Raw genomic sequence first — 26312 nt, 5'->3', positions numbered from 1 at the left:
GGCTCCCGTGTTCATTACAGTCACAAAATCAAACAAACTTCATTTAATCATCACATTCATGCAGTTTGACCTCTGGATTTAACTCATTCTAAGCATTTAGGAGCAGTGTGCTGCTGTGAAGCAACCTGAGGTTCAGCATTTAGCTCATGGACACTTCAAAATGCTGACAGGAGGAGGCAGGGATTTAAGGATGACCCGCTCTTTCCCCTGAGCCAGTCGCCCCTACGAAGCACCAACCATGCATTAAAACATGCATTAAAACATGCTGTATATTGATTGTTCAATCCACACACATACAGAAGAAACAACGTGTAAAGGGGAGTTACATGCTGCGCTCACTGTTTGTTTCCCCCTGCTTTCGGTCTTTATGCTAAGCTAGGCTAAGCACAACCTGACTCCAGCTCACAGACATTGATATGCATATGTGAGCTCATTGTCAGAAAAAAAAATGAGAAAATGCAAAATGTTGAGCTGGTTCTTTGAAACCACTTTATTAATCATTAAACATTTGGCTTTCTGACTTTAGTCCGTGACAAATACGATTCGTGACTTTATTAAATGCGGTGACATATTTACACATTATCCTTTCAAAGCGGTAAAGATACACAGCATTTTACAAACCGGTAACACTGATCTCCGCATCCTCTTTCACAACTCTGCCGCTGAACATTACATTGTCTAACATTACACTTTCTACATATTTTGACACATTCTCCTTCAGTGTAGCTCTCTTAAAGTGCTTCATATTGCCACGCTGTCACAACCTCATGTTTGCATTTGCTGTATTTAGCATGTAAACATGTTTATCTCTGCTCGCATTTCAACATGGAGGTCTATGGGGATTGACTCACTCTTGGAGCCAGCCACAAGTGGCACAAACATTTAGCTTTCTAGCAATGGAGGAAAGTTACAAAAGTGTGACACTACAACTCAATGCTCGACCCCCCAGTCAGGCTCTTAACTCTTTGCCCAACAGAAAAAGTGAAGACAATCTCCCTGGTTTTAAAACCGTGTGAAAAAATGTATTGCAGAACCGATCCAAAGTCTTCAGGGCTGCCCTTCATATTGGGGCGGTGAGATGCAGAAGTTGTGCGCTTGTAAACACTGTTGAAGTAGAAAACACATGCACATTCCTCCAGAATCTCCGGCTCCCTCCGGACTCTCTCAGGCTGAAGCCGCGTCCTAGATGACGTTGACCCATAACGGCGGGTTATCCTCACGTGGAACACCCAGTGGTGTTTGGTAGTTACAACGGGCCCCAATGCACGCTATATCACGGGCCCGAGTGTGCTCTAGTTACTAGTCATGAAGGACACAAACCGTGGGCTGGCGACTGTTTGTAAAAAAAGTCAAAGGAATCTAATATAAGAAGCTTTGTATACTCCTGTCGCCCATTGGTTGGTGGACTACGGTTTTAAAGCCTCGAGGTCTGCATTTGTCGCCATCTTTTTTTTTGCAACCTTTGAACTGAAGTGACCATATTTGGACTGAGGAGGAGTGATGCCATATATGGTTCTTGTAGTGGTAGCGACCTGTCAATCACAAGGTAGCCCCGCCCTAAAGCATACCCTGCTTTAGGGTCTATTTGACTTTAAATGGACCATCATTTACTAAATGAGCATCATGCTGTATAGCTTATGATTCTACAGACACAATTGAAGACATTCAGAACCAAATGCATTAAGGTTCTAATACTATAACTCTAACTTCTTTGGGCTCCAACATTTAAAAACAAATCTCAATGTAATTCCCATATCATCAATTCTGAGCTATCAGAAATTTCAGCTTTCCTCCTCTTCTTCTTCTTCCTCCTCCTCCTCCTCCTCTTCCTGTTCTTGTTCTTCTTCAGTGTCTGCATCCTTTGCTGCAGTCTTGGTCATCTTCCAGCTGAGAGTCCATTCACTGTTTGGCATACCGTCTCCTTCGTGCGTCAGTCCCATGTATCTCTGACTCCGGTGCTCGGTGGAGAAACACACCACCTCGTCCTCGTCCGGCTTCTTACAGCGATAAATCCTCCACGACTCTATCCAAGCCTTCCACTCCTCTACCTCACCCTCCTCCTCCTCCTCGTCATACTCATCTCCTCCTCTGTGAGCCACTGCCACCATCCACGACTGCTTCCAGGAGGAGAAGGAGGTGTTCAGTTTATGGAACTGCAGATGGAGTGGGACATCAGGTTTGCGTTTGATGCGTTTCTTTACTTTGTCTCCCTTGTTGTCTTTCTCCTCTTTCTTGTCTGCGTCCTCACGGCCGTCTTCCTCCTCTTCTTTGAGCACCGTCTCCTCTGCTTCAGCATCCCCTTTGTCCGTCTCCTCCTCGTCCACTTCTCCATCATCCTCCTCCTCGTCTACTTCTCCATCATCCTCCTCCTCGTCTACTTCTCCATCATCATCCTCCTCGTCTACTTCTCCATCATCCTCCTCCTCGTCCACTTCTCCATCATCCTCCTCCTCGTCTACTTCTTCATCCTCATCCACTTCATTATTGTGTACCTCTTTCTCCTGGTCTGCTTCATCCTCTTTCTCTTCTTCGTCCTCCTCTTCTTCTGCTTCTTCATCCTCCTCCCCTGTATCCACACCATCCTCGTCCTCTACCTCATTTTTCACCTCCCTGGCTACTGTTTCCTCCTTCTCGTCTACTTCTTCGTCCTCCTCATCCTCATCCACTTCTTTATTTTCAAAGTCTTTCTCCTGGTCTTTGTCTTCTTCATCCTCCTTGTCCTCCTCTTCCCCCTCATCCTTCCCCCCTGTATCTACACTATTCTTCTCTTCATCCACTTCATGTTTCATCTCTCTGACATCTTTGTCCTCCTTCTCGTCAACCTCTCCGTCCTCCTGTTCCTCCTCTTTGACTACTTCTTTCACTTCCACTTTGCCTAACTCTTCTTTTTCATCCATCTTGTCTTCCTCTTCATCCTCATCCTCCTCCTCTTCCTCTTCCTCTTCCTCTTCCTCCTCGTCTACTTCTTTGTCCTTACCATCCATGTCTTCCTCTTTTTCCTCCCCCTCCTTATCTACTTCGTCCATTTTACCTTTTTCTATTGCGTCTGTGTCCTCCTCCTCTGCTTCTTCTTCCTTGTCCTCCTTGTCTCGTTCCTCATCTTTGTCCTCCTTATCTGATTTTTCATCCTCCTCCTCTTCATCTTTATCCTCCACCCCATTTATGTTTGTGTTTTTGTCCTCCTCCTTGTTTGCTTGTTTGTCCCTCGCCTCCTTATGTTCTCCACCCTTGTCATCTGCATCCTCCTTATGCATTTCATTGTTGTTATTCCTGTCCTCGACTTCTTTCTCCTCCTCCTCCTCTTGCTCCTTCTTATGCTTGTCTTCTTCTTTGTCCTCCTCCTCTTCATCTTCCTCCTCACTTTCCTCGTCCTCTGCATCATTTTCCTCCTCCTCCTCCTCCTTACGTACTTCATCGTCTTTGTTATTTTTGTTTACTGCTTCGTTTTCCTCCTCATGTTCTTCTTTGTCCTCGCTGTCTACTTCTTCTTCATTCTCCTCCTCCTCCTCCTCATCTACCCCTTCATCATCCTCCTTATCTTCTTCAACATCCTTCTTGTTAAATTCTTTGTCCTCTTTCACCTGTACTTCCACATCCATCTCTTCCTTGTCTTCTTCTTTGTCCTCCTCGTTTTTGCCAACATCTTCCTCCTCCTCCTCATCTACTTCTTCGTCCTCCTCCTCCTCATCTGCTTCTACATCCTCCTCATTGTCCACTCCTTCATCCTCCTCCTCTTCTGTGTCACTTATCATCTCGTCCAGTTCGTCCTCTGGTTTGATCCATCCTCTCGGAGTCTTCCAGGCCTCCGTCCACTCTGTGCTATCTGTGATCTCACCATCCAGCTGTGATGTGAGGAGGAGGTTTGTGTCTTTACGTCTCTTAGTCAGCATGGCGCTGTGTTGATGATGAGACTGCAGCGAAGCCTGGCACCACCTGTGGATATAAAGTTTGGGTTTTAATTTGAGCAATCAGTTTGATGGATTGAACAACTGAGTACTACGAGTCTAAAAACTGCAGGAGCGAGAAAGAACTTTTGGATTCTCTCTCTCTCTCTCTATATATATATATATATATATATATATATATATATATATATATATATATATACAGTATTATACTGTATATACGAGTTCACTTTAGTACAATCTTGTACTGTATTTGAGTATTTCTATTTCATGCTAATTCATTTTTGTTACTGCAAGTGCAAACATTGCACTTTTTCTCCACCACATTTATTTAACAGCAATACTTTGCAAATACATTGGTGATTTCAACTGAATACACCTCCAATCCAATCATGCTGGGAATTATGTGATTTCACAAAACAATAACATCGTGGTACCTCACCCGCTATTCCAACAAGTTCTCACTCCTAACTCGTCAAATACTGCAGCTTGGTCAGTGTCCCTATGCTTCAAACTATGATGCTCCAGGTAGACCTCTGACGTCAGTTTGGACTCAAGGGAACGCGTGTCAACGGTATTTTCAAAATAAAAGTCTTTGTTCACGTTAAATGTCTACACTCTCTTTTGATGGTTTACTTCATTTTTAGGTTTTATTACTCAACAAAACTACTTGGTTAGCTTTAGGAAAATATTGTGGTTTGGGTTGAAATACGTTTGTATAACTACCCTTGTTATGTAACTGACTTTATTAATGTGAAGTTATGTAACACAACTACGGTAAAAAAACGAAACGTTGTCTTGGTTTCACACAGGACAACAACAGTGGTTTCCTGGTTGAAAGTTCTTTGTTTGTTTGATCGGTCCATCCTATGCTGACTTCCCTACTCTTATACGCCAGTTGCTCTGACTGTCTTATAATGATGAATATGGGTTTACATTGGAGTTAGTTAACAGCCCAGTCGTCTTTCAGATGCTAAAGGGTGCCTCGGTGCGTCAGCATCACAAGGTGAAGGTCACTGACCAAGCATCGGTACTTGACGTACTGGCTGTACTCTCAAGTTGAGGAAAGTTTAACTTTAAATGTCCACTGCGACAACCTGAAGACAACCAAACACACTTGTTTGGCTTGCGTCTTGTTTAGAAGCTGTTAGCAGCTGAGCTGTTAGCTCCAACTCAACTATGTAAAAGTACTTCAAACAAATGTGGGAAAGTTCAATGGTTGCAGTGAATGGCTTCACTATTCAATAGGATTTAACTTCTACGAGCTACCGGGACCTGAAAACAATGTGTGAAAATGACCGGCTTTGATGTGCAAAGTGGCCTGCTAGTGTGAGTCAGTAGGTGTGAAGAACACGTAACCTTCCACGGTGCATTTTAGGAATTCACTCTGTTGGTTAAAGTGGAGGATTATCGTTACGGTCATTGGGACAACCAGCGCCGACCCACCTGGTCCGCTGCCTGAAGCCCCAGCAGGAGCTCCAGTTCATGTGCCATTCTTCTTCTTCCTCCAGAGGAGCAGCAGAGAGCAGCCAGGAGTCACTCCATCCGGGCATGAAAACATTGTTTATCCTCATCATTTCTGTGGTTTCAGAGCTTGCAGTTGGTGTCTCGTTGTTTGCGATGTCTTTTGGTTCAAACTCAGTACTGGACATTTCCCATGAATCCTCCCAGTCTGAGGGCTCCTCCTAGTTGAAGATCACAACATACATTTGTAAACACTGAATGGGAGTCCTGGTTGCTCAGTGATAATGAAGCATCTAACCTGACATATAAATCTGTGTTTTTTTCTTATAATGACCAACACATTTGAAAAGGAAAAAAATAACAAGAAAACAACTGATTTCAATCCCCACCTGCTCCTCTAGTTGTTTGTCAAACTTGTTGCTGAGGTTTTTTTGGTATTCAGGCCAGATACGATCCCAGTTCTTCTTTTGCTGTCTGAAGGCAAAGTTAATGAATTTCCAAGTACCGGCCCAGACAGGAAGAGAAAAGACGTCTATCTCAGTTTTGCACCGCCGGTTTCTTTCAAACAAAATCTCCCACTGGAATTGTTTCTCCTCAGAGCGCTCCAACTGGGCAGGACTCTTCACCTGGACAATGGAACAATGAAGACAAAAGATGGTTGACAAAGTGTTACTTGGTCATTTTGCACCTATTGACCAGTTGTCTCTATTCTTGTGATGTGGGGAGGTCATGGATGAATCAGCGTGACACAGATGTGGAATGATTGATTGATAGATGGATGGGACAAACGCACCTGCTCAGCTGCCACAGGTTCTCTTTTCACAATTCTCACATGGAAAAAAAACATAGAATGCATTGTGAAGTATCGCATGAGAAAAGTTTCATAAAACTTCGCACAAAAGTTTTTACGCTTGATTGAGATTGTTTGAGGTTGTTTGAAGAAGAATTGGGAAATGGGATATTGAAACACCTTTGTTCTGACAAAGCAAACATTTAACTCACATGACGGATTCGCCCTTTTTCGATGCCTGCGTGTTCACTGATATATATATTTATATTGTCTATGTCTCCGGACAGCATGAAGCATGGCCAATATTAGCAAACATGAAAGAATAACTACAACTTACCCAATTAAACAAATTCCTGAACACCTCTCTCCATTTTTGTCTTCTTGATCGACCAAGGTTACTTATTTAGTTTCTGGTTTGCAACATCTACTCCTTCTTCTACTCTGTTTAATGGCGGATTTCAGCTATGTGTAAATAATAGCCTATACAGCCAACTTCTGACAAAACCACGCAGACTAGTTATTACGCACCAACAATCTGTCAGCATGGCTCGACTCGACTCCTGATACACCTTCTCCTCTGCAGAGAGTACCCCCTCAAGGTAGGGGGTGTTCTTAACTAATTGTCATCGTGATGTTCCATGAAACTGCTGGGACATCATCTTCAACGCGACACAGACACATTGTTCTCTTGTTTTCTCTTGCTGGATTCTTTCGTTGGTGACCAAGCAGAGAAACGTTTTTAATTCGTCAACTAACCACGGCTTGGCTATTTTTTTTAATCTAAGTTGAGTGAAAAAAAATGTGCGTCAACTAACTATTTAAAAACATTGGGTTTGTGCAAGATGCCCCGTGTCACGCAAGTGAGGACTCTCGTGATGATTCGCACCAATAGTACAGTTAGCTTCGAAACTTGATTGAGGTGATACCTATGAAAAAAACTGATACCAGGTACTATCCACAACATTTACCAATGGAAAATAAAAAAGAACGGTTCCAAGCGATTCAAGTCAAGCAGTGGAAATGCGACATTATTATTTCCTTGTACTCTCTTGTGGCCGAAAGGTTGCGCAACACCAATACTCATAACTTAGTCAATGCTTCACAGCACCAGCCATGACTCACACACTTTGCCCATAATATGATCAAAATCTGACCAATGGTATTAGTTTTAGTGTCTCTTAATGCAAAGTCATCAGTTTGTGTCAGTCCTGGTACCTGTTTCCAGGAGTCACTCCATTCATCAGCAGGAAATGCCCATTCGGCCTTGGATCCGTACTCGTTTGGTTTGTACTCCTTGTTGTTTGTTAGCTCTATGGTTGTGAACCCTGGGATTCTGGTTTTTGTCTCTTTGGCCTTCAGGTAAAGATATTTGGGAGGCTTCATGCTCATCCAGGAGTCTTTCCAGCACAGACGAAACACATCCACTTCAACTTTACGTTTTGCCCTGCGAAGTTTGGGTGAAGCTGCTTTCTTGGGAGGAGGCGGAGGAGGAGCAGGCTCGTATTTGGGTTTGGGAGTAGGGGGGACGACTTTGAATTTGATTTTCGGCTTGTTGTTTTCCGCCTCATCTGCGCCGCTGGTGAGCTTCTTAAAGTCCCCATTGGAAACGAGTGACCAGTGATAATTCCACTTTGAGAAGGATCTGCACATTCGAAAAACAAACAAAGAAACATATGAAATCAACTCATCACTGCTCTATCATCACTGCTCTATATATATACGTATATATATAGAGCAGTGATTGACCGAACAAGTGGCTTGATTCTATGCAGTGAATGCAATGCTTCTGTAGCGCACTCAATTAGCTCCATTATTCAATCTGTAGTGTCTACTTCAAACTGCACGATTTTGGGCCTGATTTCCCATCCGCAAACAGTTTTTGGAGCTCCCAGAGTAAAGCCCCAGATCAGAGGCAAATTGGCGTCTGCTCGGGGCTCGTAAATCTGCGGTTAAACGCCATTTGTGAACTATTCAAAGACGTGAGCCGAGACACTCGCAGATGCATCGCAGACGCATTGCAGATATATAGTAAATATATTGACCTGTCGGGGAGCTTCAGCCAATGAGAGTTGAAAACTGCGGTAAGGGTTGCCTGTATCAATAGGGACATGACTGTGTATGTTGTATTTGCAACACGGACCAAAGTTTGGTCTTTCACATAGAGGAAACAGGGGTTTCTGTGAACGCCTGTGCCGGTGACAACATCAAACAAATATCACTACAATAAAAGTTCCGCGGATTGCTTGAACAAACGAGCATGATTGGTGTGTGGTATAACATCATTGACTCCCTGTCCCCAGTCAGTCTTGTAGTGTGAAAACCACAATAGCTTCAAGACTCCCAATTACAAGACAGGTTTCCACAGTAAGGCAAGGCAAGGCAAGTTTATTTGTATAGCACATTTCAACAACAAGGTAATTCAAAGTGCTTCACATAAAACCATTAAAAGCATCAAAACACAAGGCAAAAGAAAAGGAGATTTCAAAAACAATTAAAAAACAGTGTAAGAAATAAAATGCAGTAGTAAAATGCAGAAATGCAGGAAATTGATTAATATATTAATTGAACGTGGTTCAATTAAAGGCAGCAGCAAACAGAAAGGTCTTCAATCTTGATTTAAATGAGCTGAGGGTCTCAGCAGACCTGCAGCTTTCTGGGACTTTGTTCCAGATATGTGGAGCAGAAAAACTGAACGCTGCTTCTCCATGTTTAGTTCTGACTCTGGGAACAGAAAGTAGACCGGTCCCAGACGACCTGAGGGGTCGGGATGGTTCATACGGTAGCAGCAGATCGGAGATGTATTTTGGTCCCAAACCATTCAGTGTTTTGTAAACCAACAGCAGGATTTTAAAGTCAATTCTTTGTTGGACAGGAAGCCAGTGCAAAGACCTCAGAACTGGAGTGATGTGGTCCACCCTCCTGGTCTTAGTGAGGACTCGAGCTGCAGCGTTCTGACGGATTTTTTACAGAGACCTGTAAACACACCATTACAGTAGTCCAGTCTGCTGAAGATTAATGCATGGACAAGTTTTTCCAAATCCTGTTGAGACATAAGTCCTCTAATCCTTGATATATACTTCAGGTGATAGTAGGCTGATTTTGTAATTGTCTTGATATGGCTGTTCAGGTTGAGGTCTGAATCCATAACTACACCTAGATTTCTGGCTTGGTTTGTGGGTTTTAACATCAGTGACTGAAGCTGAGCGGTGATTTTCAATTGTTCGTCCTTGGTACCAAAAACAATTACTTCTGTTTTATCTTTGTTTAATTGAAGAAAATTCTGGCACATCCAGTTGTTGATTTGTTCAATGCAGTTACCCAGCCCTTGTATGGGATTATAGTCCCCTGGTGACATAGTTATGTAGATTTGTGTGTCGTCTGCATAATTCTGATAACACACTTTGTTGTTTTCCATAATCTGAGCTAGTGGAAGCATGTAGATGTTGAACAGAAGAGGCCCCAGTATTGAACCTTGGGGAACACCACATGTCATTTTAGTCAGCTCTGATGTGTAATCAGCCACAGACACAAAGTATTCTCGGCCCTTCAAGTAGGATTCAAACCAGTTTAGTGCTGTGCCAGAGTCCCACCCAGATTTTTAGTCTTTCTAGGAGTATGGCATGGTCGACCGTGTCGAATGCAGCACTGAGATCTAGTAACACTAAGACTGAACTTCTGCCATTGTCTATGTTCAAGTGGATGTCGTTGAATACCTTAACAAGAGCAGTTTCAGTACTGTGGTGCTGTCGAAAGCCTGACTGGAAAACATCAAAGCAGTTATTTACGGCCAAGAAGTCGGTCAGCTGTTGGAAAACCGCTTTTTCAATTATTTTACTCAAAAATGGGAGGTTTGATATTGGCCTATAATTTTTCATCGTTGCGGAGTCTAAACTAGCTTTCTTTAGGAGTGGTTTAATAACTGCAGTTTTTAGGGCTTGTGGGAAGACACCTGAGAGAAGGGATGTGTTTACAATTTGTAAAAGATCAGTGCTCATGCAGTTTGAAATATATTTGAAAAAGTGTGTTGGTAGAATATCCAAGCAGCAGGAGGATGACTTCAGATGTTGTATGATGTCTTCTAGGCTTCTAAGGTTGATTGAATGAAATTGTGTCATGATATTTGAATGGATGTTAGATCGGGACAACACATATCCTGTGGTTGATGTGGAGGCACTGACTGCTTGTCTAATTTTCTGAATTTTGTCAGTAAAAAAGGTGGTAAATTGATTGCATGCCCAGGTGGATTGGAGTTCAGCAGCTACCGACACTGGAGGGTTTGTTAGCCTGTCGACGGTAGCAAATAAGGCGCGTGTATTGTTCTTGTTTTTGGTTATGATGTCAGAGAAGAATGACTGCCTTGCATTTCTAAGTTCCAAATTATAATTGCGAAGTCTCTCTTTATAGATGTCACAGTGAACCTGGAGATTCGTTTTTCGCCACCTGCGCTCAGCTTTCCGACACTCTCGTTTCTCTATTCTGACCAGCGTAGCATTTCTCCAAGGAGATCTTTGCTTACCCGAGACAACCTTCACTTTAGTGGGTGCAATGGCATCAATAATATTTTTAACTTTAAAATTGAAGCCATCTACAAGCTCATTGACTGAGAGACAAGAGAGGGCTGGTGTGGAGGAGAACTTCTGAATAAATAGTTCACTGGTGTTTTCAGAGATGTAACGCTTTGTCACAACCTCGGTTTGGACATTTGTGTGCAAGGAGATTGCACTCTCAAAGAAAACACAGAAATGATCAGAGAGTGCAACATCAGTCACAGCAACCTTGGAAATGTTTACACCTTTGGTGATGATTAGGTCCAGAGTGTACCCCCTGTTGTGGGTGGGTCAGCGATCCGTACAGCGATCTGACGACTTTGAAAGTCTTGTAGTGTGAACTCACCAGTTGCAGGTGACTCAGTATGTATAGCAAAGGCCTGAGAATCTTACAGTCAGTTCAAGAGCAGTTTTTATTAATGTGATTGTGTCCACAGTTTAGCAATATCTTCAAGCTCTTTATGGTATGGTGAGATTCATTTTGTATGATGCTAAACTTCATCAGTATTGTGACACAAAAACAAGTAAAAACATCACATATCCTCACTCTTTGAAGGAACTTTTCTTCTTCAATTCGGCCTCCTGTTTGCACTGGTCTGCCACGCTCTGAGCTTTCTGCTCCCATTGGTCTCTCAGCGGCCCGTTGCTGAAGGAGTTCTTCGCCTCCTTTTTTGACAACATATTGTTGCCTATAAGACACACACAAGCAACAAACATCAGAAACAACAACGAACGTGTCACTCATGGTGTTATGTTGCATTTCTACAGTGTCACTTTTCTCTGTGGCTGTCTCTGGTTCGTTCATGTGCTGGGGAAGAATCACCAGACATCTGATACTTGACTGTTCATTTTACTACAGTACAAGCATCAACTCATTGAGACTCCAGACATCTTTAAGTAATCCATCACAGCAGGGCTCCCACTAACAATTATTGTAATTAACGCTTAATCTGGCGATCATTTTTCCACAATCAATAAAGCATAAAATAATTCTGCCACTGTGTGATATGGCTCCTGCTGCAAATACATTTCGCGAACTGTGTCATGCTCCACCTTTCTGACTGCCTTTCCCTCCTGTTTCCTCAGTCGGCATATAAAAAGCAAGCAGACAGATACATGAAACACTATGTATACATACACAGAATTCATGAGCTCCGGAATTCATACATACCTACAAAACAACAAAGATAGATGAATGAATTAATCCAGATTGGGTCCAGTTCTCAGTGCAGTCGGTGTCTTGTTGAAGACCGACTGGTCAAACTGTGACACAACACAACAGGCGTCACTCTATAATTAAACACAGGTCAGCAATGTACTTCAAACAGCAAAAACACCAAGAAAACACCACAGTGCCGAGTCTGCGAAGATGGCAAAGAGTCGTGTTGGCCCCCCCAGCATCAGAACCAGACCCTGTAACTTAACCGTGATGGACAAGTGCTCAGGGCAGCTCTACCTCTTTGTCTCTCATGTTGGTCTGAGGTCAGAGTGAACGTTCCAATGACTCACTATTGCCTCTCGAGGTGCAAGTGGTATGACAAGAAAGGACGGGTCGGGGCTATCTGGTTTGCATGCTCATTTCAGATATCTCTGCAACACAAGATGTCTTTGACATAATGTCAACACTGTAACCAATTCACATTCTCTTCATGTTAGTATTTATTTTGTGTTTTAAACTTAAATTCTGCATTGCACCACTACATTATTATTTAACTTTCAAATTTCTGTCAGCATAATTGACTTGTGATGAGACATCTATATTTAATAATGTAACCATTTTCTATGTAATTTTCATTTCATTTCATTTTCATGATTTTGTCAATATTTAGTCAGAAAAAGACAAACATGGCTGTTATAAAAACTGTATTTGGTCATTGTTGTTTGATTTAAATCTCTTGATATAAGGATGTCTTTGAACACACCAACAATACACTTCCTGCTCTCAATTGTTTTACCATGCAAAGATAAGACAGAAAATCCATCACAGTCAATATTTCTTTAAGTTTCAAGTCGCTGTCAGGTTTTTTTCTTCATGAAATTGAATTAAAACCAATAGAAATGAATGTAAAAAGTGATGGTGTTACAGAGAACTCTGTGTAAAACAGAGGTCAAAGTCTTAAATCCCTGCCTGTCTGGAAGATGGACTCTGGGACTTAGCAGTGTCTGTGTTGATAATGAGGCTGAGTCATCCAAATAACTGTGACTCAAATTTAGGAAATGAGCTCAGGCATCAGGCCCCTGCATGTGATAATGTTGAAGAAGACCCCCGAACTCAAATAACGGTGACCTCAACATCTGAAGTGCTTCTTACAACTATGGATACAAGTGCAGCCCTGCTCCTGGAATACACAATTGTTTACGCACAATCAGCATTGTTGGAAGGTGGATTTTCTTTTATCTTTTTAGGCGCTAGTTAGCTTCCCCTAAACTGTGTTAAGCTAAGCCAAACATGCCCTGGACCTCTATCTGTACTGGACTCACAGAGATCAAACTAATATCCATCTTCTTATCTGACTCTGGAAAAGTTAAACAAAAAGCTAATATTCTGAACTATTGGAACATTCCATTCATAAAAGCAGTGGTGTTAATGTCCACATTTCTGTGTTTAGCTTAGCTTAGTCAGCGGCCCGACTCGTAGCATAGTGGCTCGGGAGTTGTCTTAGTTTCATTTCATAAAAATGTTTGACAGAGTTAGGATTTCAGCATAAAATACCTTTCAAATGACAGAACTAAAGATGTCTTTTTAATCCCAAACATTCTTCTTCTTTGTCAAAACGTGGCATCTACATTACCCACGATGCAACTCGACTAACGACGGTTGGGTTGGAGATTCAGATGTGTTTTGTTAGCGGCAGCTAATGTAGCCTAATGTAGCCGCTGGCCTGTAGGAAGCAAAGATGTGGAGCGGACTACAGAGTTCTGGTGAACTCACTTCTTTCTAACTTCACACCTCCAGCTTGTTTGCCTTTTCAAATGGGCAGTCTTCTTGTCCCTCACATGACCCTCAGCTTGCAAATTATAGAGCAGTTCCTCAACAGAATTTAGCCTAGACTTAGCTTAGCACAAAGATTGCTCACAAACCTTTCAAAAACGAAAACACTACTGGAAACACTACAAGAACTAGAACTCCTCCCAACACAACCAGCACTGTTGAAAACATAAATAAAAAAAATTATTACATATATAATTATTTAATTTTTTCAATATATATATATATATATATATGTATAAGTCAAGTTATAAGTTCAATAAATTCAGAGAAATCATAAACCCGATCCTGACTTACCTGATGTCTTTCCGTCTGTCTTTCTCTCAAGGTCTGTCTGTCTGTTTACATCTGCTGCTGTGACCAGTAACTGTTAACATTAAGGTGAACTGCCTGTCTATCTCTCTGTCTGTCTGTCTATATGTCCGCAGTCTGTTTCTGCAGTTCACTTTAATCAGCTTACACTCAGTCTGCCCTGTATATCTGCTGTGTGGTGAGCAGACTTCCCTCCCTGCTATTTTTACATCATACGTTAAAAGATCCAGAGCTGCAGCGCTAATTTTAGTGTCAGGGTGAGGCAACGACAAACATGAGTAGCCTGGAAATGCAGAGGAGCCACTTGAATTGGATGAAAACACAAGTGAAATCAATCTTTATTAAACAGGTGCCACAACATCAACAAACATGTTAGCTGTAAGTCTGTGTGGGCCCATCAGAGACCAGTGCAGTGTGCTAACCAGGGGCCTTCTGCATGCTGAAACACAGCAGTGACATATGACAAGGGACCAAGTAGAAGCTCCGCCTCCGGACGACCCGCCCCTTGTCAACCAGCCAATCAGTATGAAGATTCTTAGCAGTTCTTGGCATAGCGTTGTGGGCATCCAGGGCTCCTACAGTAACAGGTGTTCTCATAAACACGTTTAGGTGACTGACAGTTGGAGCACTTCAAGGTTTGGATTGACATGAAACTCACCAAAGGGTCAGAGACAAATCTTTGGACATAAAAGCTGAAGGAGAAAACTACAACTCCCATGGAGTTGGTCTATTCCTTGGCGTGTTCCAGGCAACCCACATTTCCCAAGATGTTTGATGCACTCATAATATATCTCTATTTTCAGACGTCGTGATTATGCGTGTTGAGAACCAATATGACGCCGTTGGCACACAAATTAGTACGTACTTCTGTCAGTAGTAGAAGACATCAGTTGAGGATGTTGGGACACATTCGCGTAACGACTGCTGGAAGATCGTGGCCACATGCGGCCCAGACCACCTCCGAATGTGATCTGTGTGATCGGACCTCATTGCGTCTTGGGTGCATTCACACCTGTCCAGAGCTGTCCATTTGTGATCAAATCACCCAAAACGCATTGTTGTGAATTCCTTCCTGCAGTCTAAATGTCAGTCTCTGGTGGGCAAAATGAATACTACCTCTGAATCCACTGAGCTCGAATTATTCACCTGATGATGGGACAATTGCAATAAAAGGCACATTGAGTACTCAGCCAACTAAGAATCTCTAAACCTCTAAAAATGTAAAACCTTTATTGCGCATGTTAATGCCAGGTCTGAACAAGGTTCTTTAGATTAAAGAAGCATCACAGCAACATCAGAACTCGGCCTCGTCGCAGCTAGTTTCACACAGGCCCCATTTACACCAGGCACTGAAATGCATCTTGATCCAGATTGTAGATATGAGTTATATCTATCCGATTGCGATCCGATCACCCAAAACAGCTTTTAATGCAAGGTGTAAAGGGGGTAACATGGTGGTCATGCCATCCTTTACCAATTTTGAAAGTTCAAAATCTCCAAGGGGTTGTGATTTGGAGAAACCTATGGAGAAACCTTTTTGATTTACACACTACTACACTGTATCACCCCATAGTTTAAATCCTTCTTTTAAGTGCAAATATAATATAATTATATATATATATTTAATATGAGTGTCATCTGTTCTTACAACCCTTTTAGGACAATATTCATTTTTCCCAGCAGACATTTTGACAGAAAAGCACAGGTGTTACTGAGAAAATGAACAACGGCTCTGTTCTATTCAAGTAACCAGCAAGTCATCCCGGGGAGTGAGCATGCACTAAAGCAGGGCTATGGAACTGCTCATGAAAATGGAATGCAGTTGTTATAAATGTTACTGTGTAATTTCTGTGTAAGTTCTGTACATCCTTCTCACTTTCCAGTGTAGCTCCAACTAAATTAATCTTGATTATCAGGATAAAATTGTCACCTGACTGCTTGTGTTTCTTGCTCATCTGATTTCTTTTTAGTGAGATTAGTGTCTGTATGAGACACAGGGGGCTTTCAACTAACCCATCTGAGTCATTATTAGACAGTCAAAGTAACTGAGTATAAAGAGTGAGAAAGGTCACTTAGGGAGGATGAATGGGTCAAACATACTTATTTTACCATAGTTTTCTTACATAAGCTATGTACTTAACGTACGTAACAAGCGTAACAAACTTTGCGCAAGAAATTTACTTTATTTAACCAAATCACAATATTTTCCTATACCTAACTAAGTAGTTGTATTGCCTAACCAAGTACACCTAAAACTACAGACACATACCATTGTAATTTATTTTAGTTTATTTTTGAAAAAACAAAGCAAAAAAACCAACACGGTGTCCCTGACACATCCAAAACGGATTGTAGAGGTTTACAAAGAGCATCAAAGTTTGAAGCGTCGGACCACTGACCAGGCGTCCCTAGGTATTTGACGAGGTGTAGGGAGAAGATGTTGGATGAGACACCTCATGTCTAGCTGCTCATCATTATTTTTAACTCATGAGGTCCAGCTGAAGTTGACTTATGCTTGTAAAAAACTATTTCTTCACAGAGATGATAAATAAAGTCACAAGGCTTAGTGAAGTGCAGCATGACTCAGCTTAATAAATGTTTTCAATGTTCTGGACAAATAAAAGCTAATGTGACTTACTGAACTTTGATGATATATAGAAAGGACCCCTTGGTGGTTCGAGTGCTAAAGCAGGTCACTCAGCAGCAGGAGACCCTTTCACCTGTAACAGGAGACCCTTTCACCTGTAACAGGAGACCCTTTCACCTGTAACAGGATCCTCAGGTCACCCTGCTGCTGATGACAGAAGACTGCAGGCCAGGAGGCTCTCGACCAGGCTTCACTACTATTTTTACAACAACCGCTCAGAGTCAATCATCAAGGACCCACTCTGAGACTATTTTCATATCAACAGGTATTTATATATCTAAAAAGATATATTGAAATACTCAGATCACATTCGTGTTTTGTTTGGGTTGCTTACTGCCAGCAGCCATCTCTGTCAGCCATAAAATCCCAATACAGTTGCAAATCGGGAGGATCTGCTGATTCTGGAAGTATTTACTATGAATGGTATGTAACATTTGTGGTTTTCACTTTGTTTTATGACCAAATATCTGCAAAGATAATGACCTTCTTTGTGTAGTATCAAATTAGCTAATGTCAGCATGCTCACATATTAAAATAAGATGAATAAAAGATTTAAACGGGTTTGCGCAGGTGGAGGACCAACTACCAGGATCCTATAAGCCCAGGGCAGCATTTGTCAGTCTGTAGCTTCCTTGTAGTGAAATGCTGTGAGTGAATTTGCCTGTGGTAAACAGTTACACGGTGTAGCCTTATGTATAGCCTTAATGCTTCAGGCAGGCCAAACTGCATCTACCCCATTGTGAAAAAGAACGTTGGATTAACGTTGCGAAAAAGGTTTAGGCAACAAAAACAATTGGTAAGGTTAAGGAAAAGATTGTGTACATAACTTTTGTAACTTGATGTTAAGGACGTAAGTTACGTAGCATATAGTAAAATGTCTACACCGACTTTTGGTTTCACACGGAACATGAACAGCGGCCACCTAGGTAAAAGTCCTGTGTTTTCTTTACCCATCCATCCACCCCAACACCGTCCCTATGAGGACTTGCTCTTCATACTCCCTCACCTGACTTCCTCCTTGGCTCAGGTCATAACTGCTAAGGCCACTAGAGGTCGACGTCGTCTCCTTGTATTCGCATCGGTGATCAACCATGCGAACAGCCTTCTGCTCCAACTGGTAGGTGTCAAAGTCCCCTTCTAACCCAAATCTATGAGGCTGATAACCACTGAAAGCGCCTATTCAATCGGCTGATTTCAGTCTAAACGACTGCAACGTGTTAGCATTGTCATTGTGAGCATGTTGGCAATGAAATCAAAGCACCGCTGTGCCAAAGAGTCCATCCATCCATCTAAGCCTTGAAGTGCTCCAACTGTCCGTCACATCACATCCTCTGTGAGGAAATGAATCAGACTAGTGATGGACTGAGAGACATGTTGGTCAATCAAAAACACATATGGTTCTTTAAGGTTTAATACACCATTAATGCTAAAAGGATGTAAATTATCTCTTGAGAGCTGAAGTTGTGTAAAAACTGTAATGGCTTTGTGTTGGTAGAGAGATGTTTCCTATTGAAGTTTTCAATGAATTTAGTGTTGAGGTAGAGCAGCATCTAGTAGACATTAGAGGACCTGCCACTGAAACCTCAGCTGGGGAGGATCCTGGCTTATTAAACCTGGCCAGAAGGAATTGCAGTCTGTGAAATGTATGCAGTTGCATTTACTGCTGAAGTCCTTCCTTCCTGTACAACTCTCTCAATAGTATTTACACCATCTCTCTTCTTTATAATCCTCTTACCTTCTCAGTCCACCTTCCTCCTCCTCTTCCTCTGTAACCACCTTATATCCTGACCATCCTTCTCCTCTCTCCCAATCCCCTCACACCATATATCTGCCTCAAACCTTTTTTTTATTTCTCTGTCTCATATTCATTCACACACACACACAGGCAGGTGTCTATCTTTCAGAGTAAATGGATCAGAATTAGTCTCCATTCTCAGAGTGAAACCTGAACTCCTGCTGTCATCTGTAAATCTGTCAACACTGAACCTGTGACGGCTGGTGAAATTTAACGTCAGAGTAAACCACGGCCTGTTTTTGACTGAATATAGACGATACAACTTGTAGAGCTGATTCATGTGTTTATTTGAAGCGTTCAATGAGACACATAGTCCCCATTGAGACTGACAGGAAGTAGGGTTGATCACTTGAGGACCTAACAGGTCAACAGTGATGATGATGAGGGCTCTTGGTGGGCTGCGTCACAATGAGACAGACGTCGGCCCGTGTTGTCCTTCGCTGCTCTCCGTTGTCATGACAACACAGCTGTCCAGTCCTGGGGACTAAAGGATCAGAAGATGCAGCACGGTGAAGATTGAACTCAATCAAATCATGCAAGATTCAAGAAAACTGAAACAATATTCTTCAATGTGAGAAACCCCACCTACCTCTGACTGCAGCATGGTGAAAACCAGCTTTAATCCAACACACACACACACACACACACACACACACACACACACACACACACGCTCACCTGTTTTTAACCCCTGGAGGGTATGTTGTCTGAAAAAGCAAGTTTTCATATGTCAGTATTGTGCCTTACAATTGCTGTGTCATGCAAATGTGACTTTCATATTGTGAGCTACAGACACGAAGCTTTTATTTGTCTTGGCTGCATATCTGTCATATCTGTCTGTATGGTCACATTTTTGTTTATTTGATGAATATTTGATCGAACTCATTTCTGTGATTTGCTAATCATAATAAAACTTCTTTAGAAGTGTATTACTATCTATACCCAGTAGGTGGCAGTGCAGCGCTGTGGTTTTGCCTCGCGGCCCTAGACTTGTATGTGCGCGTCCACTGCAGCGTCTCCTCATAGCTTGAGAAGACGTTGAACGAAGAAGCCACACGTTTGCCTGTCTCAATCATTTCCTGTTTTCTCAGGCATAAATCTGTTATCAGGCTCTTTCAAGCTGGGGAACATACTGCTAATATTAGCTCCACGTGTTTTTACATCGAAATGTAACATTTTAGAAACGTATATCTCCTTCCAATCTCTCCAGGTAACAAGTATCACTGTTACATTAACGTTTAACCATGACCTCAAAAACAGTCTGAAAATGAAGAAAATCTGAAACGATTGTATGAGATTCTATGGAGCAGAGCCGGTTAGTTGTCGGACCCTGGTCCGAGCTGGCCGATGCCACGCTATGATTGGCCAGTCTTCGTTTGAGGGGCCCGACTTAGCAAAGGGTCAATTCAGTATTGCAAACAGCGTGGGAGAGAGGGGACATCCCAAACTTTGTGTGTGTGTGTGTGTGTGTGTGTGTGTGTCCGTGTCCAGACCAGAGAGAACAGGCTTGTATATCTTCATTCTTCCTATGGGCATTCAGAGACTGTGGAGTGAGTTTAGAAACGGTAATGTGAAGTGTGTAATGTAAGGGTCGGGGTCATGCATTTAGTAGTGATGCTTAAAGTTAGGGTAAGGGGCTAGGGACTGCATTATGAACGCAAGTGTCCACACAAAGTCGTAAGTACAGGGATGTGTGTCTTTTAGGGTTGTTCAAACTAGAGGTTTTCAAGCTGTGGTGTACGGACACGGCTCATTATTGATATCATTAGTGTCTCCTGTCTCTTCCTCTTCTCTCACCTCCAGTCCAAAATGAAAAGATGTTGTACTGCATTAGGGTAATGCAGAACAACAAGGCAGAAGGACATGTTAAATATTTAAAAATTAAAAAACAACCAATCACGTCTGTATTTGACAGCCTGTGGGCATTCAACTTAACTATAATGCTTACACACACACACACACACACACACACAATTTGCCTTCATCTAGTTTATTTGTTTATAGTGAATTATAGGTAATGATGAACAACTTCAACCCAATTCAGCTTTTTCCTTGCTCTCGGATACAGACTGATCACCAGTACAATAGCAGGGTTTCTAGTGAAGCATTACAAAAGAGGCTTCCCTCAGGTCCAGCTGGATTTACAGGATATACATAATGTTGATGGCATGTGCATCATTACAATGAGGAGGACAGTATGTTCTGCCTGCACACCGCAGTAAAAAATAACCCCTGTGTGAAGCTATGCAATGTGAAAACAAAACCAACTGTTCAGACATTTTAGGTGTGAAAAGGCCTACATTTTCTTGTACTTTGCATGTTGCTCTTATTCCGAGTTAAGCTCTCAGGGACACCGTACCTTGTGTCCTCAAATATATTTGAAAGAGCATCGTGAAGTTGTTGTGCCACTTAAAAGTGATCAGTAACGCCTTGAATTACAAATGTGGTAATGTTGTCACTGAGCAGAATAAAAACTCATGACAACAGCTAATCAGAAAGAATGTGTTAAATATACGTCCATGTGACAACTCTGGATGTCTATTGATCCCAATTAAGACTTTAAGAACCCTGGATGATATAGTGTGCTCGCTTCTTAATAGGCAAAGCAGGCAAGGCAAGTATATTTGTATAGCACATTTCAACAAGGCAATTCAAAGTGCTTCACATAAAACCATTAAAGGCATCAAAGCATAAGGCAAAACATTCATTGAAACATTAAAAACATTACAAGTCATTACAACACGAAAAAGCAGTGTAAGAAATAAAATACAGTAGTAAAATGTAGGAAATTGATTAATATCCTTCAATCTGGTTCAATTAAAGGCAACAGAAAAGTCTTCAATCTTGATTTAAGGGTCTCAGCAGGTCTCAGCAGACCTGCAGCTTTCTGGGACTTTGTTCCAGATATGTGGAGCAGAAAAACTGAACGCTGCTTCTCCATGTTTAGTTCTGACTCTGGGAACAGAAAGTAGACCGGTCCCAGACGACCTGAGGGGTCGGGATGGTTCATAAGGTAGCAGCAGATCAGAGATGTATTTTGGCCCTAAACCATTCAGTGCTTTGTAAACCAACAGCAGGATTTTAAAGTAAATTCTTTGTTGGACAGGAAGCCAGTACAGACCTCAGAACTGGAGTGATGTGATCCACCCTCCTGGTCTTAGTGAGGACTCGAGCTGCAGCGTTCTGAATCAGCTGCAGCTTTCTGACTGACGTTTTACAGAGACCTGTAAACACACCGTTACAGTAGTCCAGTCTGCTGAAGATAAATGCGTGGACAAGTTTTTCCAAATCCTGTTGAGACATAAGTCCTCTAATCCTTGATATATTCTTCAGGTGATAGTAGGCTGATTTTGTAATTGTCTTGATATGGCTGTTCAGGTTGAGGTCTGAATCCATAACTACCCCTAGATTTCTGGCTTGGTTTGTGGTTTTTAACATCAGTGATTGAAGCTGAGCGGTGATTTTCAGTCGTTCGTCCTTGGTACCAAAAACAATTACTTCTGTTTTATCTTTGTTTAATTGAAGAAAAATTATGGCACATCCAGTTGTGGATTTGTTCAATGCATTTACCCAGCCCTTGTATGGGATTATAGTCCCCTGGTGATATAGTTATGTAGATTTGTGTGTCGTCTGCATAATTATCATAACACACTTTGTTGTTTTCCATAATCTGAGCTAGTGGAAGCATGTAGATGTTGAAAAGAAGAGGCCCCAGTATTGAACCTTGGAGAACACCCCATGTCATTTTAGTCAGCTCTGATGTGTAATTAGCTAAGTACTAATTAGTTAAGTGCTGTGCCAGAAAGTCCCACCCAGATAGGTTACTTCCCGCTCTTCGGTGCTTTTTTGATTTTCCCGTAATGAACCAGAACTGACGCTCCGGAAAATCCTGTTTACTTTGTTCAAGTTCATTCAACTGACAATCAACTTTACGACTAAGTTCTTCCTACAGCCTTTTTGTGGGTGGCATCTCACTGATTCTTGAGCATGTGCCAGAGTATTTGCACTCGGCAAAACACCCGCCCTCATACATAGCTCATCTCTGCCCGTCACACTCATGGATGTGGGATATGCCAATATTTTCAACCTCACATTTATTTTTGTAATGTTAGCCACATGACTCGTTTGTCTCGTTAGTCATTAGTTTCGACGCATTGGTCGTTAGTCACGTGACTCATTGGTATTGTTAGCCATGCGAGTACAATTGGCTTACCATGCAAATTAATTACGGAATAAGAACCTATTGGTAGAGAGGACGAACTAGACAAAACAAAGGGTTCTTCTGTTCATCTGCAGGTGCTTGACTGCTGGGAAACAGCTGGAAAAAATGTATTTCATACCACTGAAGTCTATATTTAGATAGTGTTGCATGTGCAAAGTCTGTATGTATCATAATCACACATTCATAACCTCAAAGTGCTGAAGTCAACAGAGAATCGACTCAGTGACTGACTAAAGAACATCTTTGATTCTGTGGTGTCTATGTTACATAGACAATGGCTACATGGAGAAAAACAGTGTTGCCCTCATTACACACTGCCAACTGGAAAACCACCTAAACATTTCCTGCAAGCCCTCAAGGCTGCAAAAAGGTGTGCAAGGACAGCATGAGCCTGCTTGTTACCTGTTGGATAACCAGCCACAGCAAAGAAAGTCCAGTTAAGGAGGAGGAAGCTCATTAATGTAAAATAACAATGAAAGGAATGAGTCAGTTCATGTAGGAAGAACTGCGCCTCAATAACTGCAACAAAAAAATGCTAATGAATAAACAGCTTAGAATTAAAGCCCACATCCAAACTGTGCCTGGGCGGAGCGAGTTGCTTGAAATAAAACAGACGGATATCCAACATACTCATCAAGCTCTAAAGAAATATGAACAAGAGATGAAGAGCATCGAGAATGAACAGAATTAATGCTCCCAAAAGAAGTTAATTAAATAAAGCTACAATATATCCATATTATATATTACATTACAGTCATTTAGCAGACACTTTTATCCAAAGCGACTTACAATTCAGATTCTATCACACCGTAGGCACAGCTATAGGAGCAATTTTGGAGCTAAGTGTCTCGCTCATGGACACATCGACATGCGACTTTTTCCTTAATTAAATCAATTTTGGATTTATAAGACATAATGTAAGTAAATAAAATTGATTTATAAAGCGCTTTTCACAGACATAAGTCACAAAGTGCTTTAACAGGGCAGAAATTACAAACATAAAAAACACAAAGGGACCATAGGGCCAATAATTTACATACACACAGAAAATACAAAATTAAAACATGGTTTAAAAGCAGGTCTAGGACATGGGTTTTACCCAAACGGCAGTCTAAAGAGGTGCGTTTTGAGCTGGTTTCTGAATGCGTTCACAGAATCTGCAAAGCGTAGAGGTGCAGGCAGAGCTTTCCACAGCCTCGGTGCTACTGCCTCAAAAGCTCGGTCACCACGGGTCTTAAGGCGTGTGCATGGGACAGACAGAAGACCTAAAACATCTGACCTGAGAGCACGGGCGGGTGAATAGGGGCGAAGTAGATCAGCTACATATGTAGGAGCCTGACCGTGTAGTGCTCTTTAAATGAGAGTGAGAATTTTAAAGTGTATCCTAAAAGCTACATGGAGCCAGTGAAGAGATCTGAGTATGGGGGTGAAAAGACATGTGAAAGACAAATTTCTCCCAAAGCCGATGAGGTGTTTTAATTGCCAGGAGTTTGGGCACATGGCTAAGATGTGCAAGTGCACGAGAAGATGCGCAAGATGTGGCGGAGATTATGAATATGGGAAGCTTGGATCAAATATAAAACCAAAAAGTTATAACCGCGGAGGTGAACACAGTGTAGCGTACTGGGGATGTGAAGCAATGAAGTGAGAGGCTTCAATAAAGCAGATCAGAGTAAAAGAGAATGTCTCTTGTGCCGGTTAAGAGGGAAAACCAATTGACAAGCAGGTCTGAGCAAGGAGCTAATTGGGGTAAGCATTGTGCAAGAAGTTAAAAAAAGATGTTGAAGGAGCAAAAGAAACTGGTGACATTTATGGCAGGAGTTACGAATGAGACTGCATGTAAAATCTAAAACCGAAAGAATCCAGATTATAGTCAAAGCAGTTGTCCATCATCTGGATTTTGTAGGAAATGTAGGTGTTTTTCAGTAGGATGTATAGCACCCCTAGAGGTGGATAGTAAAATGTTAGCAAGTACTTGGTATGCCATTTATACTTGTAAAAATGTCAAAGTAATTGAAACTTCACAAATACTTATCAAATGTATAATATGTTTACAGTATGTTTACCATATAAGTGTTAAGCCATAAAAGACAATCATTGAATGTATTAAACTGTGAAGAATAGCCAAGAGACAGACAGGGATTTTGAGACCGGCATTCCAGGGACGACCATCGCCACAGCCAGCCGGGGCCTTAATTGTCGTTTCCTCGCTTGAACCGGAAGTTGTTTCTGCGCCGCCATATTGACGGCCGTCCCAAAGCTCTGATGTAGCTCGGAGGAGCGAGGCTCGAGGAACCACGAGAACAGACTTCCAGGAAGTCTTTTAACGCCCGACACGCCCCCTCATTGTTCATCAGTCATGTGATTGGACGCTGCAGCCGATCGGACTGACTGACTGGAGTTTCATACCAGAGTGAAGACAGATCACAGAATAAACTCAAGCTTTATATTTGATTAGGTTTCTGATTCACCATCTGGTTTAAATAAATGTTCATTGTACGACCACAAACAACTTTCCTACATTTATTAGAAAGATTTGTGTTTTCATGATCTGATATTTCCCTCAATAACTATTATTATGAATACAATTAAAGTCAGAGAGAGCTGGAGAGACTAAACACTTTATATCTATATATATAATATATATATGTAGATATAAAGTGTTTAGTTACAACGTCAATATCTGTTCTGATTATTAGGTTTGAATCTCCTGTTGTCCTGAGCAACTGAGGAGTATAATATTACCCATTGTGTTTGTATGATGCTAGTTGAGTGTCAGTGCTCCAAAATGTTTTTTTTCCTTTAATATGTCACTGGAAGCTAGCAAAAAAGTGCACACAGTGGTGATTCTTGTGTAATAGAAAACATAGAAGACAACATTGTGGTAAAGCATTTCATTTTTTTATTTATTAACATGTATGTGGCCAGTTTTGACTGAGCTGAAAGATGACTGAAATGTGCCTTCTATTTGGTCTTGTGGCGGATATGGTGGAAGGAGGAACTTCCAAGACTCATCCCAACCAGAGAGCGACTTGACGGGCCTTTGCTTTTTCAGACCAACGGGCTGGTCCGAGAACATCCAAGATTCTGCCCACTCCTCAAAGAACTTGTCTGGGGTTAGGTCCTCCATCTTACAGTTCTTTGCGGAAGCAGCGCCTCTCTTGGGACGTGGTTGGGTTTTACCCAATAGGTGGCAGCCTGCCCATTTCCTCTCTGATTGTTTCTCCTTCTCAATGTTACAGTATAAATGCATCCTTGTTTTGGCCTTGTATGTTATAATCACCCTAGGGTCAACAGGTTCCTTAGACTTATTTTTGTCTTTGATCTGTGCACTGGCACCCTGCAAAACCGATAGGAGTTTCCCCAAAGCTTGAAGGTCGCAGGGTTGTTGCAAAAGTTAGTGTTGATGTTGATTTGTTTGTTCTTTCCGCTTGACCACATTACTGCATAGTGACATGGGTTAGGAGAAGACTCCACCCAGGATTAGTGACCCAGGAAAAGTGACCCAGCTTTCCATGAAGCGTTCCACTGTTTCTCAGGATACCTTCCCTGAATATCTGGTTGTCGAAAGACTGGCTCATTTTATCTTTGGCTCTCTGCAAGGAAATCTTCTCCCTCTGGGGTTGGATCTCCATCAACAC

At 41.9% G+C, this 26312-nt stretch overlaps 1 protein-coding gene across 2 annotated transcripts; it reads right to left on the bottom strand.

Annotated features, from left to right (window-relative positions):
- Positions 1-484: 484 nt before the first annotated feature.
- LOC306791906 (uncharacterized protein) lies at positions 485-14135 on the bottom strand. Of its 2 annotated transcripts, XM_079288819.1 has the most exons (7): positions 13993-14135; positions 11878-11969; positions 11254-11395; positions 7375-7801; positions 5759-5995; positions 5352-5590; positions 485-3933 (listed from the first exon to the last, which is right to left on the bottom strand). In XM_079288819.1, the coding sequence occupies exons 3-7, from the start codon at positions 11385-11387 to the stop codon at positions 1782-1784; spliced, it is 3189 nt and encodes a 1062-aa protein (XP_079144945.1). In that variant the 5' UTR covers positions 11388-11395; positions 11878-11969; positions 13993-14135; the 3' UTR covers positions 485-1781. The 2 variants fall into 2 exon arrangements, with proteins under 2 accessions (XP_079144945.1, XP_079144946.1); XM_079288820.1 differs by lacking the exon at positions 7375-7801.
- Positions 14136-26312: the final 12177 nt, after the last annotated feature.

This window comes from Melanostigma gelatinosum, assembly GCF_949748355.1.
Source record: "Melanostigma gelatinosum genome assembly, chromosome: 18".
NCBI lineage: Eukaryota > Metazoa > Chordata > Actinopteri > Perciformes > Zoarcidae > Melanostigma > Melanostigma gelatinosum.
The sequence above is the reverse complement of the archived record's forward strand: the minus strand, read 5'-3'. Positions and strand labels throughout refer to the sequence as shown.

What these genes read in the sequence shown, in the direction of transcription:
- LOC306791906 (XM_079288819.1), bottom strand. Translation starts at nt 11,387, where the DNA reads ATGTTGTCAAAAAAGGAGGCGAAGAACTCCTTCAGCAACGGGCCGCTG. An exon ending in GGAGTGACTCCTGGAAACAG is followed by an intron (nt 5,996 to 7,374) that starts GTACCAGGACTG and finishes TCCATTGTCCAG; the next exon opens with GTGAAGAGTCCTGCCCAGTT. An exon ending in GGCTTCAGGCAGCGGACCAG is followed by an intron (nt 3,934 to 5,351) that starts GTGGGTCGGCGC and finishes TTATATCCACAG; the next exon opens with GTGGTGCCAGGCTTCGCTGC.